This window comes from Pinus tabuliformis, chromosome 5_1 (genome assembly GCF_031772625.1).
Source record: "Pinus tabuliformis cultivar Carrire ecotype Pingquan chromosome 5_1, CPIR1, whole genome shotgun sequence".
NCBI lineage: Eukaryota > Viridiplantae > Streptophyta > Pinopsida > Pinales > Pinaceae > Pinus > Pinus tabuliformis.
In genome coordinates this window covers 912,750,314-912,765,562 of record NC_142305.1, presented here as the reverse complement: position 1 = coordinate 912,765,562, position 15,249 = coordinate 912,750,314, and the positions used below count along the sequence as shown (strand labels likewise).

General features: G+C 42.7%; 1 protein-coding gene across 1 annotated transcript in view; it reads left to right on the top strand.

The window, feature by feature from the left end:
- Window positions 1-15,249, top strand: part of LOC149167779 (methionine aminopeptidase 2B-like) — a 299,021-nt gene that overhangs the window by 120,791 nt on the left and 162,981 nt on the right. Inside the window, exons 5-7 of the mRNA XM_089433147.1 lie at window positions 14,479-14,578; window positions 14,792-14,937; window positions 15,071-15,162. Coding sequence (XP_089289273.1) covers window positions 14,479-14,578; window positions 14,792-14,937; window positions 15,071-15,162 — 338 coding nt within the window. The remainder of the gene's footprint in view (window positions 1-14,478; window positions 14,579-14,791; window positions 14,938-15,070; window positions 15,163-15,249) is intronic.

Sequence of the window (15,249 nt, the reverse complement as noted above, 5' to 3'; positions counted from 1 at the left end):
AGCCAGATGGCCTCACAACTAGCTAGACTCGCTGCCATATACTCCGCTTCCGCTGAACTCAGTGCTACTGACTGCTGCTTCCGCCTGAACCATGACACTACTGCTGAACCCAACCCAAAACAACACCCTGAAGTGCTCTTCCTATCAGAAGCACAACCTGCCCAATCGGAATCAGTGTATCCTGCCAATCTCACTCCATCTCCCTGCCTGTAGTCCAGACCATAATCCACTGTCCCCTGCAAGTACCGCAAAATGTGTTTTGTAGCCACCTAGTGAACCTTCCTAGGCTCACACATAAACTGACTCATCGTGTTGACTGCAAAACAGATATCTGGTCTAGTGTTAACCAAATACATCAAGGAACCAATCAGCTGCCTGTACAATGTGGGATCCACCAACTCAGAATCCGAAGCATGAAGTTTCTTCTAGTTGGTGATCATCGGTGTCGACATGGGTCTACAATCCTCCATGTGGAATCTGCTAAGGATGTCCACAATATACTTCCCCTGCCCCAGGAAGAAATGCCCCTCCTACTGCCACACCTCCAAACCCAAAAAGTAATGCATCAAGCCGATGTCCTTCATCTCAAACTCCGCCGCAAGATCTCTCTTGCAGTGCTCTATGAGTCTCTCTGCACCTGTAATGACCAAGTCATCCACATACAACACCAGAATGAGAGGCTCCTCACCAATCACAATAAAGTAAAGGTTCGGATCTGCCTCACTCTTTGTGAAACCCATCCCCTGCAAATATGTATCTATCCTGGAGTACCAAGCTCTAGGAGCTTGCTTCAGGCCATAAAGGGCCTTCTTCAGTGTGCACACATGGGACTCCTTCCCATGCACCTCAATGCCCTGTGGCTGCTCATTGTACACCTCCTCCTATATGAAGCCATTGAGAAATGCGGTCTTCACCTCCATCTGGTGGATCTTCCAACCCATCTCTGCTGCTATCGATATAATGGAGCGGATCGAAGTATATCGAGCCACGGGAGCGAAGGTCTCCTCATAATCAACTCCCTCTACCTGGGAGAACCCTCTAGCCACAAACCTCGCTTTGAATTTCTCAATGCTGCCATCTGCAACATGCTTTACCTTGTAAAGCCATCTGGAAGTAACCACGGATTTGCCCTCAGGCCTCGGCACCACCTCCCAAACATCATTCTTCATGATAGAAGAATACTCCTCCTGCATGGCCTCTCTCCAGACCTGCTGGCTAGCTGCCTCCTCATAGCTAGAAGGCTCAGAGTCAAGGATGCTGGTAACCATCGCCATATAGCTACAAAACCTCTCAGGTGGTCTACTCTCTCTGACCGGCCTCTTCGGCTCAGCAACATATGTGGCATCTCTTAAGGTGTCCTGAAGCCACTTGGGCTTCCTCTTCCCTGAGCATGCTTCTCCCATAGGAGAATGAAACTACTCCTCCTCATCACCATCAGTAGCTTGAACTCCTGACTGTCTGTCTGCTGTCCTCCTGCCTGCACCTAAACCTGTAGAAGCTGAGGTACCATGTGAACTGTCCATCAGTGGACTCCCTAGTGAACTGCTCTGTGAATTGCTCTGCATGCTGCCCGGAGCACCACCCCTCTGGCTCGGCGAGCCACTGCTCACTGACGGACCTGACATCCTCATAGATGTACCTCCGGATCCTCCTGATCCCTGCCCATTGGATCCCTGCGACTGACTCAACTGCTGCTGAGGGTCTGGCTGATCCAGATACTCTAACTCCCGTGACCTCCTAAAGGCCCTGTCCTCCTCGAACTTCACATCCCGTCTGACAACAACTCTCCTCTGTGCAGGAATGTAAATCCGAAAGGCCTTTGAGGTCTCACTGTAGCCCACAAAGATACCCTTCTCTGCGGTGGGCTCTAGTTTGGTCCTCTTCTCCTTGGGTATATATGAGTATGTAATGCATCCAAAGATATGAAGATGACCAATATCAGGCTTCTTCCCAGAGAAAGCCTCCTCCGGAGTCATGTGCCCCAAGGCACGATGCAGACTCCTGTTCTGCAAGTAAACAGCTGTGTTGCAGGCCTCTGCCCACAAGAACAATGGCAACCCCTGATCATGTAACATGGCTTTGGCAGCTTCTATGATGGATCTGTTCTTCCTCTTTGCAACCCCGTTCTGCTGGGGGTTGTAAGGAACAATGAACTCCCTCCTAATGCCTGCCTCCGCACAATAGTCAACAAACTCTCTAAGGGTGTACTCTCCTCCATTGTCCGACCTCAGGGACTTGATCTTTCGACATGTCTGTGTCTCCACAAGAGCTTTGAACTCCTAAAACCGCTTGAAGACCTCACTCTTGGTCCTCAAGAAATAAATCCAGGTCCTCCTGGAGTGATCATCAATGAATAAAACATAGTACTCATATCCACTCAAGGAAACATGAGACATCCGACCGCTCACATCGGAATGAATCAAATCAAGTATCCCAGTCGCTCTGCTGTCACTGCTGGGAAAAGGGGATTTGGCAAACTTGCCCATCGCACAACCTCTGCAAGTATCAAAGTGATCAGTACTGAAATCTGGCACACCTGTAGTGATCTCCCGCAATGTCCTCAAGGCTCCATGATACATATGTCCCATCCTGCGGTGCCAAATCTCACACAGCTCAGAACTGCTAGCTCTGCTGTCGGTATTACTGCTCAATGCCAAAAGGGGCTGGAATGCAAACTTGTACACCTTTGCATGGCGTACACCTATCACTCTAGCTGAATCAGTTGGAGTGCCCCTGGGATACATCAACACCTGTCCTCCCCTGAACAGTACCTCATATCCTCTGTCCTCCAAAGCTGAGATGGATATGAGGTTCTTCCTCATCCTTGGCACATAAAGAACATCTGACACCTTCAAGGGAGGTTTGGACTCCCTCTGAAATGTCAGTGTCCCCACCCTGACTGCTCTAACAACTCTGTCATCACCGAGTACTACCTCAATATCAGTGCCACTCTCTGAAAGCTCTGAGAAGTACTCACGGACTCCTGTCATATGACGTGAAGCCCCACTGTCCACATACCAGATACCTGAAGATGCTCCGCTAATCGAGGGAAAAGCATGCTCCCTCTGAACCTGTGTGGCAGGTCATCCTGCATTAGAGGACTCACACGTAGTGAACGCAAACTCCTGGTCAAAACGACCTGCAAAGTCCTCAACCTCTGCTGAAGCTGCCAAACTCTGGTCCCTCCCCTTCTTCTTTTTCTTCTCCGGACACACAACTGCATAGTGTCCCATCTTTTGACAATTCCAACACTTCACCTTGGAATAGTCCTTCTGTGTGTTCCCCTGTTTACCTTTACCTTTGCCTTTGCCCCCACCACTGCTTGTGGAAGCCTGCTTCTTCCCTTTGCCTTTCTTGCCTCCTGCCACTAGTGCTACATCCTCAACCTGCTCAACTGGCTTGGCTGCCCCAAGCTGACCTTTCTTGATCTCTGTCTGAATGCAATCATTCCAAAACCTCTCCCATGTGGGAAGGGTCTCACGTGCACAAACCCCATCAGCAGAGTTCATCCATGAACGGGGGAGGCCATTCACTGCAATCCGCACCAACTCAATGGGTGGAATGGCCTCTCCAATCGCTGCCAACTCATCTCTCACATTAGTAATCTTTGTGAGATATCCAGCTGCACTATCATTACCCATCTTAATGTTCTTCAGCTTCTCCTTCAGGACCATCTTCCGGTTCTCATTGGTACTCTGGTAGAGATTGGACAATGCTGTCCACATCTCATGGGCATTGCTCTTTCCTCTCACATGAGGAATGCAATGGTCTTTGATTCCGTCTAGAATCAACCTCTTACCCTTATTGTTCTTCTTATTATACTCAACTAGCTGAGTAGCATCAGTAGGCACAACAACAGGGTTCTGTGTGGTATGCACCATGATATCCCAGACTTATGCCTCCTCAAAGATACTCTGCATTCTCTCCTTCCAAACGCTGTAATTTGTATGCCCATCCAGCCTATCCTCGACCCTCAATCCCAATGACATCCTGCTGTCCTAAAACTGAAAAATAGCACTGCTGTAGTAAAGATAAAACTGCTGTTTATGAAAAAATCAGCTTGCTGGAATTTTCTGAGTGAAAAATCAGCAGCTATAATTTTTCCTTTTGCTGTCCCAAACCTCCCTTCAACACTCAAGCTATGATACCATGTAGAAAATTTTGTTTTCCCACCCCGGTTTTCAGTTTCACCTTATTTCTCCCATGTAGTTAAATGCCCTTTCCCATAACCATACATTTAACAAGCTGAAAAAAATAAATTTGCTGAAAACACAAATTCTGGAAATTTTACAGAACGCTGGAAATTGCAGAAATAAAAATCAGCAGTAACAAATAGCCATTAAAACACTTTTAAACACAGATATTTTTGGTCAATGTGACCCTGGAGAAACCCCCTACAACTCTTGGGGAAAACCAGTTCGAGAGCTCTTCTTTATTTCTGGAAAATGCCTTTTACAGTGAGAAAATTTTCAGCAAAACAAATTTTTCCAGCAAGCAAACTTATCTGTTTTCAGCTTCACAGACAATCTGGAAATTGTTGTACGGACTGTACGGACAGACCTCGATTTTCGTGCAAAAAATCGCCTCCTTGAAATTTGTGCCCAAAAATCAATCTTTCTCTGTTTGCTCAGCAAAAATCTGCCTTTTACTGCTTGTTCTTTCAGCTGTACGGATTTGCTGAAGTGCTGCCTTGGAATGTGTGCCAAGCTGCTGCCTCCTTCTCCTTCCTGTCCAGAAATCTCCCTTGCTCTCTTGCTCTCCTTCTCCCAATCTGCTCATGAAAGAATGAATGATCTTTTCCTCCTTTTCCTTCCTTAATCCAACCCTAAGTGACTTTTGGGTGATCCCTAAATCCAATGGCTGAAATAGATTTAGATCAATGGCTGAAATTAAATGCTCATTTAAATCACTTTCTATTTTTTAATTCACCCCACTTTAATAAAGACCCACTTAGTCATTTATTTCCAAAGTCACTTTTCCTTTCTAATTTTTCATTGACTTTATAAAAGTCACTTTAAAATTAGACTTAGTAACTTTATTACTTAAAGTCACTTTTAAATTAGATTTAACTTTATAAAATTATAGTCACTTTAGGAGAAAGATTAAATTCTTTTGGACACTTTTCCCTAGGCCAAAGATCAAAGCCTAAGGGAACCACCTGTCCTCCAGTACCAAATTTCAACACTAAATAGTGTCTCAGAGGATTGGCAAGTGTTTGTCCAAAGCATATTGGGAAGAGGAAATTTTCCTGGTTGGGACAGAATGTGGGTTTATCTGCATCAAGAAGAGTTGAGGCGAGGTCTAGTAAAGAGCACCATCAATGGTAGCAACAATAAGGCTGTGAAGAGTGAGAAGGAAGAGGAGAATGTGGCCCTTGCATTGGAGGGTCCCAGTCAGGGGCAGGGGGAGCATAAGAAGAAGAAAAATGACCTGTCAAAGGTCAAGTGCCTCAGATGTGGTGAGCTTGATCACTACAGTATGTAATGTCCTCTCAAAAGGAAGGACCAATAGGAGAAGCAGGACCAGGCGATAACGTTGGCCGAGATAGACAAGTTATCCTCCAGGTTGGAGGAAGACTTCGCTATGATGGCAACCATACCTCCAGGAGTGAGGTGGGGCAACATGGAGCTGTAGTCTAGAATTGCAGAGATTGGGCAGGATCCTTGAAGTGTCCTCCTCATGGATCATTACCTTGCTACGGGGGCCCACAATATTCAGTAGCAGGATGCAATAGTGTCAATGATGTAGTCAGATCCAAAGTGACAGTTGCACACTAGTAGCAATCAGGTACCAAGGAGCGCAATGCAGTGTTACAGTAGAGTAGGTGGCTCAGTACAGAGTTGGCAGCAAGGCAGATTCCATGGTGGACAGTGCCGTGGCTAGTAACAGTCAGAGACTCGAGACAGATGCATCATACTAAACATAGTTGATTCAATATTTAGGATGCTTCTCAGTTGTAGTAGTTGAAGTTGCAACAATAACAATTGAGAGGGAGTTGCAATGCAAATGCAGAGATGGCAGTAGTATGGCAGTGTCAATAACAACACAGATACAACATTAGAGTTGCGTAGTGGTTGGTGGGAAATATGGCTAAACATCAGCAGTGTGACAGAGGGTGGTACAAAGACAAGGTGTTGTGGTAGGGTGTGCAGTAGTAGAACACAGGCCTCTCTAAGAGGGAGTGCTAGTTTTTGTAGCATCGGATGTGTTCTGGTCTCGAAACTTTGTGGAGAGGCTAAAATACATGAATTTTCAATTACCCATAAATCGTTTATGGAAATTCCACTTAGAAGTGTCTCAATTAGATTATTAGTCGATTTTTAAATATTTCCTAAGTCTAAACTTGGGGAATATGGTTAATTAATTAGTATTAATTGAGATAATGTGAGGATTATCTAGAAACTCACACGGGTCAACAAGAAATTAATTTGCGCCATCAATTGAGTTTTAATCTTGGCTGTTGGAGTCCCAACAAAAGATTATAAGAAGGCGACGATGGGTGGATGGATAAACACACTCGAGACACTTGTGGAGTTCGATTTCCAAAGAGCAGCAATTGTAGTCGGAAAGCCAAAGATCGAAGAAGAGACAGTGCGGGGCAGGGACAATGAAGTTGGAGGAAGTTTACTAGATAGATTGAATGAGTGCATTTGCAGAGAGGCCAAAGTTTCTCTAGGTGGCTGTGCAGTCCTAGGACAAAAGACGTAGAGGGCAGTTTGATTTGCTGAAGAGGGCAAGCGTTTTTAGTTCCAGAGGCTAGTCAAAGGTACTAGATGTTATTTTTTGTAGCATCATATGTGTTCTAGCCGCGAAATTTGGTGGAGATGGTAGAATGCATGAGATCTCCAAAACCAAGAAATTATTTCTTGAAATTCCACCTAGAGATGTCTTAATTAGATTATTAACCTATTTTTTAATGTTTCCTAAGTCTAAACTTAGGAAAACTAGTTAATTAAATCATAATTAATTAAGTCAAGGTGAGAATTCTCTAGAAACTCACATGGATCGACAAAAGATTAATCTGGGCCCTTGATTAAGATCTAATCTTAGCCGTTGGTGCTCCAACAGAGGATTATAAGAAGAAGTTGATGGGCACTTGGAGAACACACTAGAGACACTTGGAGAATTTGATTTTGCAGAGTAGCAACAATCAGTTGCTGGAGAGTTCGAGATTCAACGAGGAAGCAGAGTCAGTTAGGTTGGAAGAAAATTCTCAGATCCAGCGAGTGCATTTGCAGAGAGGACGAGATTTCCCCAGGAGGCTGCTCAGAGGCAGTACATAGCCTCAAGAAGGCAGTTCCATTTGCTGGGATGGAAGACATTTTCAGTTCCAGAGGCCAAGAAAAGGTTTTAGAGTGTCAGAGAGACGTTTTCCTAGTCAGTAGCAGGCAGGATGGCTAGACTGGCAGTGAGTTCAGGTAGCAGTTGCAGCAGGCAGCATAAGATTGACGGAGAGTCTGCGTAGGCCCAGTTGGACGACTTGCTTTTTAGAGGCAGTCCAGTGCCGAAATTGCCCGGAGTGAGGGTAAATTCCCTCTAGATATTTTTTCTAGTATTTTCTCTGCAGGATAGCCAGATCTCAGCATCTAGATTATTGTGCTCAAAATTTCTCACTGCAACATAATAATAAAAACCTTAGTTACTGCATTGATTTTCCCAAGTTGGGTTTTTCTGCAGACGATTGTCAAAAAATAATGGTGTCAAAATTTATGTGTGTGTGTTAGATTTTCTTAGTTTCTAACGCTATTTTTCTTTTGCAGTTTATTTGTGAAAATCACAAGTTGAATTATTTGGTATTTGCCATAGCAATTTGCAAATAAATTGTTAAATAAATTAACAATTAGGAAAATAATTTCCAGTTGTTGTGATAAATGAAATTTTCACACGGTATCAGAGCGTGAGTGATCAGTCGGAAAGCTCAGAAGTGGAGAAGGAAATTTCGCTATTCAGTGGGAACAACATGCTTAAATTCCTAGAGGCTGCGCCGTTCATTGATAGGCGGGCTGAATTGCTGGGGCATAAATTCGATTTTCAGTTGCAGGTTGGTTGAAAGGTCGAGTTGCTTGGGATAGTGATTCCAACGGTCAGAGGGAGCAACAAAAAATCAAATTTTTGCTGAGCAGATTCCTTTGTTGGACGCAAAGGGTTTTGCAGCAGCAGAATCAATGTCGGGTGGAAGAGAAATTGCACACACAAAGGGAAAATTTCTCTCAGGGAACTTCAAATCTGAGAAGTTCGATTTTTCCAGGCAGATTGGCAGTAGTTGCTAGCAGATCTGTGCATTCTAGGAGAAAGTGCGAGTAACAGAGAAACAACCAAGCAGAGGGAAAGGTGTTTTCGACAGATCCAGATATGGTGACAACAGGGCTTAGAGACTAGGATAGGTTGGACGGAGCTTCCAACTATGTCATTTGGAAGGCTAGGATGTCCTTCTTTCTAGATGAACATGGCTTGAAAGCCTACATAGATAATGTGGTGGTAGTTCCCTAGGATGCGGATCAACTCAAAGAATACAGGAAGGAGATGGCGAGGGCAAAGCGGTTGATCTTGGATGGAGTTTGAGATCATATAGTCTCACATGTGGCAGACAAAGGTACATCGAGAGAGATGTGGGTAGCTCTCTCTACGTTATCTCAAGGTACTTCCGAGCAGAGGAAGATGTTCCTAGAGGAAAAGCTCAGATGCATCAGGATGTAGAAGGGAGAAGGCATAGATCCCTTCCTCACTAGGATTCAAGAGGTTAGAGATAAGCTCGCAACTGTTGGGGCAACACTTCAACCATCAGAGCTGGTACGGTTGGCACTAAACAATGTCTCAGAGGATTGGAAGTCTTCGTCCGAAGTATATTGGGCAGAGACACACTACCTAGTTGAGACAGGATGTGGGCCGATTTGTAGCAAGAGAAAATGAGACGAGCTTTGCTTAAGAGCTCCATCCGTGATAACAGTAGCAACAGATGGAAAGGTGTGAAGGAGGAGAAGAATGTGGTCCTTGCATCAAAGGGTCCCAGTCAAGGACAGGGGGAGCAAAGAAAGAAGAAGAAAGACCTATCTAAGGTCAAGTGCTTCAGGTGTGGTGAGTTTGACCACTATAGTACCCAATGTCCTCTCAGGAAGAAGGACAAGCTGGAGACACGGGACCAGGCAACAACTCATGCCGAGATAGATAGGTTGTCCTCCAGGTTGGAGGAAGATTTTGTGATGATGGCAAGCATACCTCCAGGGGTGAGGTGGGGTGATTTGGTGCTGTAGCCCCAGAGAGCTACAGAGAGTGGGCAGGGTCCTTGAGGAGTCCACCACATGGATCATTCCTTGGCTACGGGGGGGCCCGCAGTATTCAGTAGCAGGATGGATCGGTGACCATTGATGTAGTCAATACCAGAGTGACAATTGCAGAGTAGTAGCAGACTAGCAGTCAATGCTGAGTAGTGCAGTGTTGATAATAGAGCAGGTGTCTCAGTGTAGAGTTAGCAGTAGCACAATCTTCAGTGACAATGAAGAGGCTAGTAGCAGCCAGGACTTAGGAGACAAATGCATCATACTGAACACAAATAATTCATTATTTCAGTTGCAGATGCATCAACAACAGATGAAAGGGAGTTGCAGTGCAGATGCAGAGTTGGAAACAGTATGGTAGTTTCAGCAATAGCACAAATGCAGCACCAAAGTCGTGCAGTGGTTGGTGGGTAGCAGTATCCAGACACCAGTAGTGTGACAGGAGATGATACATAGACAAAGTGTTGTGACAAGGTGTGCAGCACTAGAATACAATCCTCGCTAAGAGGGAGTGTTAGTTTTTGTAGCATTGAATGTGTTCTAGCCACGAAATTTGGTGGAGAGGGTAGAATGCATGAGATCTCCAAAACTCTGAAATCGTTTCTCGAAATTCCACCTAGAGATGACTTAATTAGATTTTTAACCTATTTTTTAATGTTTCCTAAGTCTAAACTTAGGAAAACAAGTTAATCAATCAGAGTTAATAAAGTTAAGGTGATAATTCTCTAGAAACTCAAACAAATCGACAAAAGATTAATCTGGGCCCTTGGTTAAGATCTAATCTTGGCTGTTGTTGCCATAATAGATGATTATAAGAAGTCGATGGGTATTTGGAGAACACACACCAGAGACACTTGGAGAATTTGATTTCTAGAGTAGCAACAGTCAGTTGCAAGGGAGTTCGAGCTTCAGTGAGGAAGCAAGGTGAGTGAGTGGCAGAGACAGTGAGGCTGGAGGAAGTTTTCCAGATCCAACAAGTGCATTTGTAGAGAGGTCAAGATTTCTCCAGGGGGTTGCACAGAGCCTCAAGAAGGCAGTTCGATTTGCTGGGAAGGAAGACGTTTTCAGTTCCAGAGGCCGGGCAGAGTTTCCAGAGTGTCGGAGAGACGTTTTCCTAGTTAACAACATGGAGGACGACTAGACTAGCAGTCAGTTCGGGCAACAATTGCAGCAAGTAGCATTGGGTTGACACAGTGCCTGCGCATGCCCAGTTGGACGACTTGCTTTTTAGAGGTAGTCCAGTGGCGGAATAGCCCAGAGTGAGGGTAAATTGCCTCTAGATATTTTTGCCAATACTTTCTCTGTAGGATAGCCAGATTTTGGCATCCAGATTGTTTTACTCAAAATTTCTCGTTGCTACATAATAGTAAAACCCTTAGCTGTTGCATCGGTTTTCCCAAGTTGGGTTTTTCTATGGACGATTGTCCAAAAATATCAGTGTCAAAATTTTATGTGTGTGTGCTAGATTTTCTCAGTTCCAATGTTATTTTTCTTCCGCAGTTATTTGTGAAAATCATTGTGAATTATTTGGTGTTTGCCACAACAAACTGCAATAAATTGTTAATTAAATTAACAGTTAGGAAAATAATTTCCAGATGTTGTGATAGATGAAATTTTCACACCAGAGTGTCAGAGAGATGTTTTCCCAGCTAGCAGCAGGCAATACGACTTGATTAGCAGACGATTCGGGCAACAATTGTAGCAGGCAACTTCAGGTTGGCGTAGGGCTTGCATAGACCTAGTTGGACGACTTACTTTTTAGAGGCAATCTAATGCAGGAATTGCCTGTAGTGAGGGTAATTTCCCTCTAGGTATTTTTACCATTATTTTCTCTGCAAGATAGCCAGGTTTCGACATCGAGATTATTGTACTAAGAATTTCTCACTACTGCATAATAATAAAACCCTCAGCTGCTACACCAATTTTCCTAAGTTGGGTTTTTCCAAGGAGATTTGTCCAAAAATAACCGTGTTAATGTTTATGTGTGTGTGCTAGTATTTTCTTAGTTTCTAATGCTATTTTCTTCTGCAGTTTATTGGTGAAGGTTAAAGTGTGAATTATTTGGTACTTGCCGTAGCAGATAAATTGTTAAAATAATTAACAATTATAAAAATAATTTCCAGTTGCTGTAATAGAATTTCAATTTGAAATTTTCACACTCCAAATTGTTTGGAACTAATCCTTCTGACGCTCTAGGTGTTAGTGAACTGATATGTTGTTTGACACCTTCGTAACGGTCTTGAGGATACTAGTTGACCTTCCGGGGGGGGGGCGCTGAGGGGAGAACTGAGGTCTCATTGTTCTACTATTGAAAATACTATGGGACTCAACTTGTCGCTTGTTGCTCCAATTAACCAGATCAACCCGAAAGTGTGATGTGATCGTCCGAATTGTCCCTGAGTGAGGCAGGGTATGTAGGATCTGAGATCTGTGTTTGAATATCTCCTTGATGAAGAGGGCTAGGCATCTCTGGTCAGGATACCAAGAGAAGGTAGAGAGAGATCATGGTAGTGGTAGCACTCTCTAATCTTGTAGTATAGGGGGCACCTAGAAATGAGGTGCTGCTTTGTCTCTGGCTCCTAAAGGTGATGCACCTGACATATCCTATTAAATTTTCGTATATGGCGGTCAGTATCTACTCAGGATCTATGAGAACCAACCTAAAGCTAGCCCAAAGGAATCCTAACTGAGTGCATTTATTGTCTGCATGTTTATGTGCAGTAGACGATGTTGCCATCCTGTAACTCCAGGAAATGCTCAAGGTAGAAGAACATCTTTGGGCCAAGGGTTGGTGGGGAGGAGTCCAAGTGACCTGAATGTACAATCTGTAGATATGCTCTCTGATGGATTGATTCAGTACCTGTTTGGGTGACATGAGATGGCTCGATGCAGCGCGGGAGAGTTTGAAGGGGGGAGATGCTCTAGGGAGATGGTCAGTGTCTGGAGAAGTCGAGAAACACCTGAGAACCAGCTTCGTTTTGGGCCTAAGAGTTGAGGTAAAGTGAGCGTCTCGGAAGCACAAAGTACAGGGTAGGGGTTTTGATCCCTCCTGATGGTTGAATCTATGAAAGATCTGACCTATGGAGGAAAGAAACCAAGTGAAAATGACATCAAGGCGGAAGGGGTTGGCACCAAATTTTGCCTAAATAATTGGTTGCAAGACTGTACGTTTGCATTAGATGATGCACTTGAGAAGCAAGTTTTAGACTCTCTATTGGGCCTAGTTTGTCTGTACCAAGCTCGAGTCCTAGATCTTAGACCCATAGAGGGCCGTGTGTGTATAGTTGTGTCCATGAGGTAGAGTTTCAACGAGATGTCTAGAAATTGACTCTGGAAGAACTGTCTCTCAATAAGGGTCATGGAATCATACCCTTGGCTATGTTGAGGCTGGATGGCTTGCTGGGGACGAAAACGAGGTCTCCTGAACTGTACCCCTTGTTAGATGTATGATGTGGTAGTTTCTTTGAAGCATTGAAGATCATAACCTTGGTTTTAGCTAAGGTTGACGTCAATTGTTGAAGGTCAGAAAAGCTGGCTAGGGCATTGATGTGTCTTTGCAAGCCCTCGGGAGTAGATGCCAAAAAGACCAAGTCATCCGCAAAAAGGAGGAAGATGTAGTCAATAATGTCAACGCATCTCGAATTTGATGCCAAGGGCAAGAGGGGCGAACTAGGCATTAGAGAAATTGCATTAGTCAACTAATTTACCAAGATCATCATTATTTTGCACAAAGATGACATTCCATTTCTGTTTATGTTCCAAAGAATCAAATTTTTATATGACTTCATTTCATAAACACCTTGAGTCATGATGAAAGTAGTCCCATTCAAATTTGATCTCAACATATAACTCCAATAAAAGATTGAATTTGGTTGAATCATTGTTTCTACATTGTACAATGCATGAGTATTGTTTGAACTTCAATGATATTTTTGTCTTCTTTTTAAGTATATGGCTCGAGGGTGAAGCATCTGTAAAAGGGGTGACTTCTTATATACCCCAATAAATTCATATTTTTATAATATACATTAGTTATAGAATTACATCCATATGTAAAGTTATATACCTAAAAAATAAGCTGTTGGTATTTTAATATAAGTTGCTATGGGTGCTTATGAAATTAGTCCTTTTACCATCTCCCAATATAGATTATGTGGATAAAATTAATTAGATTTTCTGAAGCTACAATGGGTTATATTGTCTTCCATAGATTATCTAAGTGTTGAGCTTATGAACAGAATTATGTGACACCTTAGCTCACTTGACATGCCTTTGAAATAAACCATGTTCAACATCGTCAAGCTAACCTGTCTGTTAAGCTATTCCAAATTGCTTGATGGCTATTCTAGTCTCTACCACTTTAAGGGTTACAATTTATTTTGGATCAGGTCTATATTTCCTGCTGCTTGAAGCTTCACTGAACATTATTTCTTATATTTTAGACGTAGAATACAATGTAAGATAATATCTTATTACATTCTGTGTGCTTTTCAGATTCATTATCCTATTTTTGAGCAATTTCTGTTGCTTTTATTCTTTGAATTTTTTGTCTCCAAACTGCTCAGGTTTTTTTGTGTTCTTGTTGATCTGAATCAAGTATTTTCTAATTCACTTGTACCTTTGGTGCTTTTAACAGAATGCAGCACTAACTTTCCAGCTTGAATTTTGTTCGAATCATGACAGTAGCCTTGCACCTGACTTATTGAGTTAGACATGAAAGTCAGTAATGTTTTGGATAGTTTTAAAGTTTAACCTTTGGTATCTGTCATGACAGTCTGCAGCTTTAGAGAGTGTTTGTGTTTTGTAGCACATTTCTCTGTAGTGGTGCTATGGGAGAGGCAAGCATTTTGTCATTTTGTGCATTTCACATTTACATTCAGTCAATGTTTTTGTGATTTCCTCCTTGTTCCCTGTACCTTGAGAAGCAATTGTTATGCTAATTTCTTATTGTGATATCTTTTTTCTTTTAAATTGATCACTGAGAATTACATGAGTAGGTATATAGAATATAAGAAATCTTATCTGCAATTGGTTAATTCATTATGGTGTTTATATGCTGACAACCTATTGCGGTAGAGGCCTTAGTACACACATTTTGGAGATGTGTATTCTTTGTAGCAGCTAGCTTTGGACTTTTCCTCGTGACTTTTTTACTTTTAAGCTTTCATTTCTACTGTCTGAACATTAGTTTATGACTCTGTAGTAATCTTTGGAGAGAAACATCGGAGGAGAAACGCAACCAGGAAAGATTGGAAAAGCCCATCTACAATGCTGTGCGTCAGGCTGCAGAGGTGCATCGACAGGTAATTCTTCAACCATGACTAACATTATGCTGTTATTATTTGATTGGTTTTCATCTCTTTGTTGCACAAATGAGATCCTATTATTATTTTTTTTATTTGTAAGGTTCCATTTTTTAGTTCTTGGAAGCAATTCCTCAACACGTTACAGACTGATCAATTTTTTAGTGCAAAGTTTTATCTGATTGCTTTTGTTTGGTATCTATATATTGCAAGGTACGAAAATATATCAGGAATTATGTAAAACCGGGAATTAAGATGATTGATCTGTGCGAAACATTGGAAAACATGGTTCGCAAACTGATCCAAGAGAATGGTCTCCAGGCAGGCATAGCCTTTCCCACAGGGTGCTCATTGAACTGGTGTGTTTACCAGTATTTTATGTTAGATTGCCGACATTAGCTACATAATATATGATGCATTTTGAACTTTCTAGAAATTTGTTGTGTTTTAACTTTTGTTTTTGGTTTTGAATAATCTCTTCTGCATGAGTAGGGTAGCTGCACATTGGACACCAAACACAGGGGATCAAACCGTCCTTCAGTATGATGATGTCATGAAGTTGGACTTTGGAACACACATTGAAGGTTCATGCAGATTAAACTTTTAAATGACATGAATCCTTTGGAATTTTTAATGTAGAATTATATAGCCTCAAAATTAATTTACTGTCT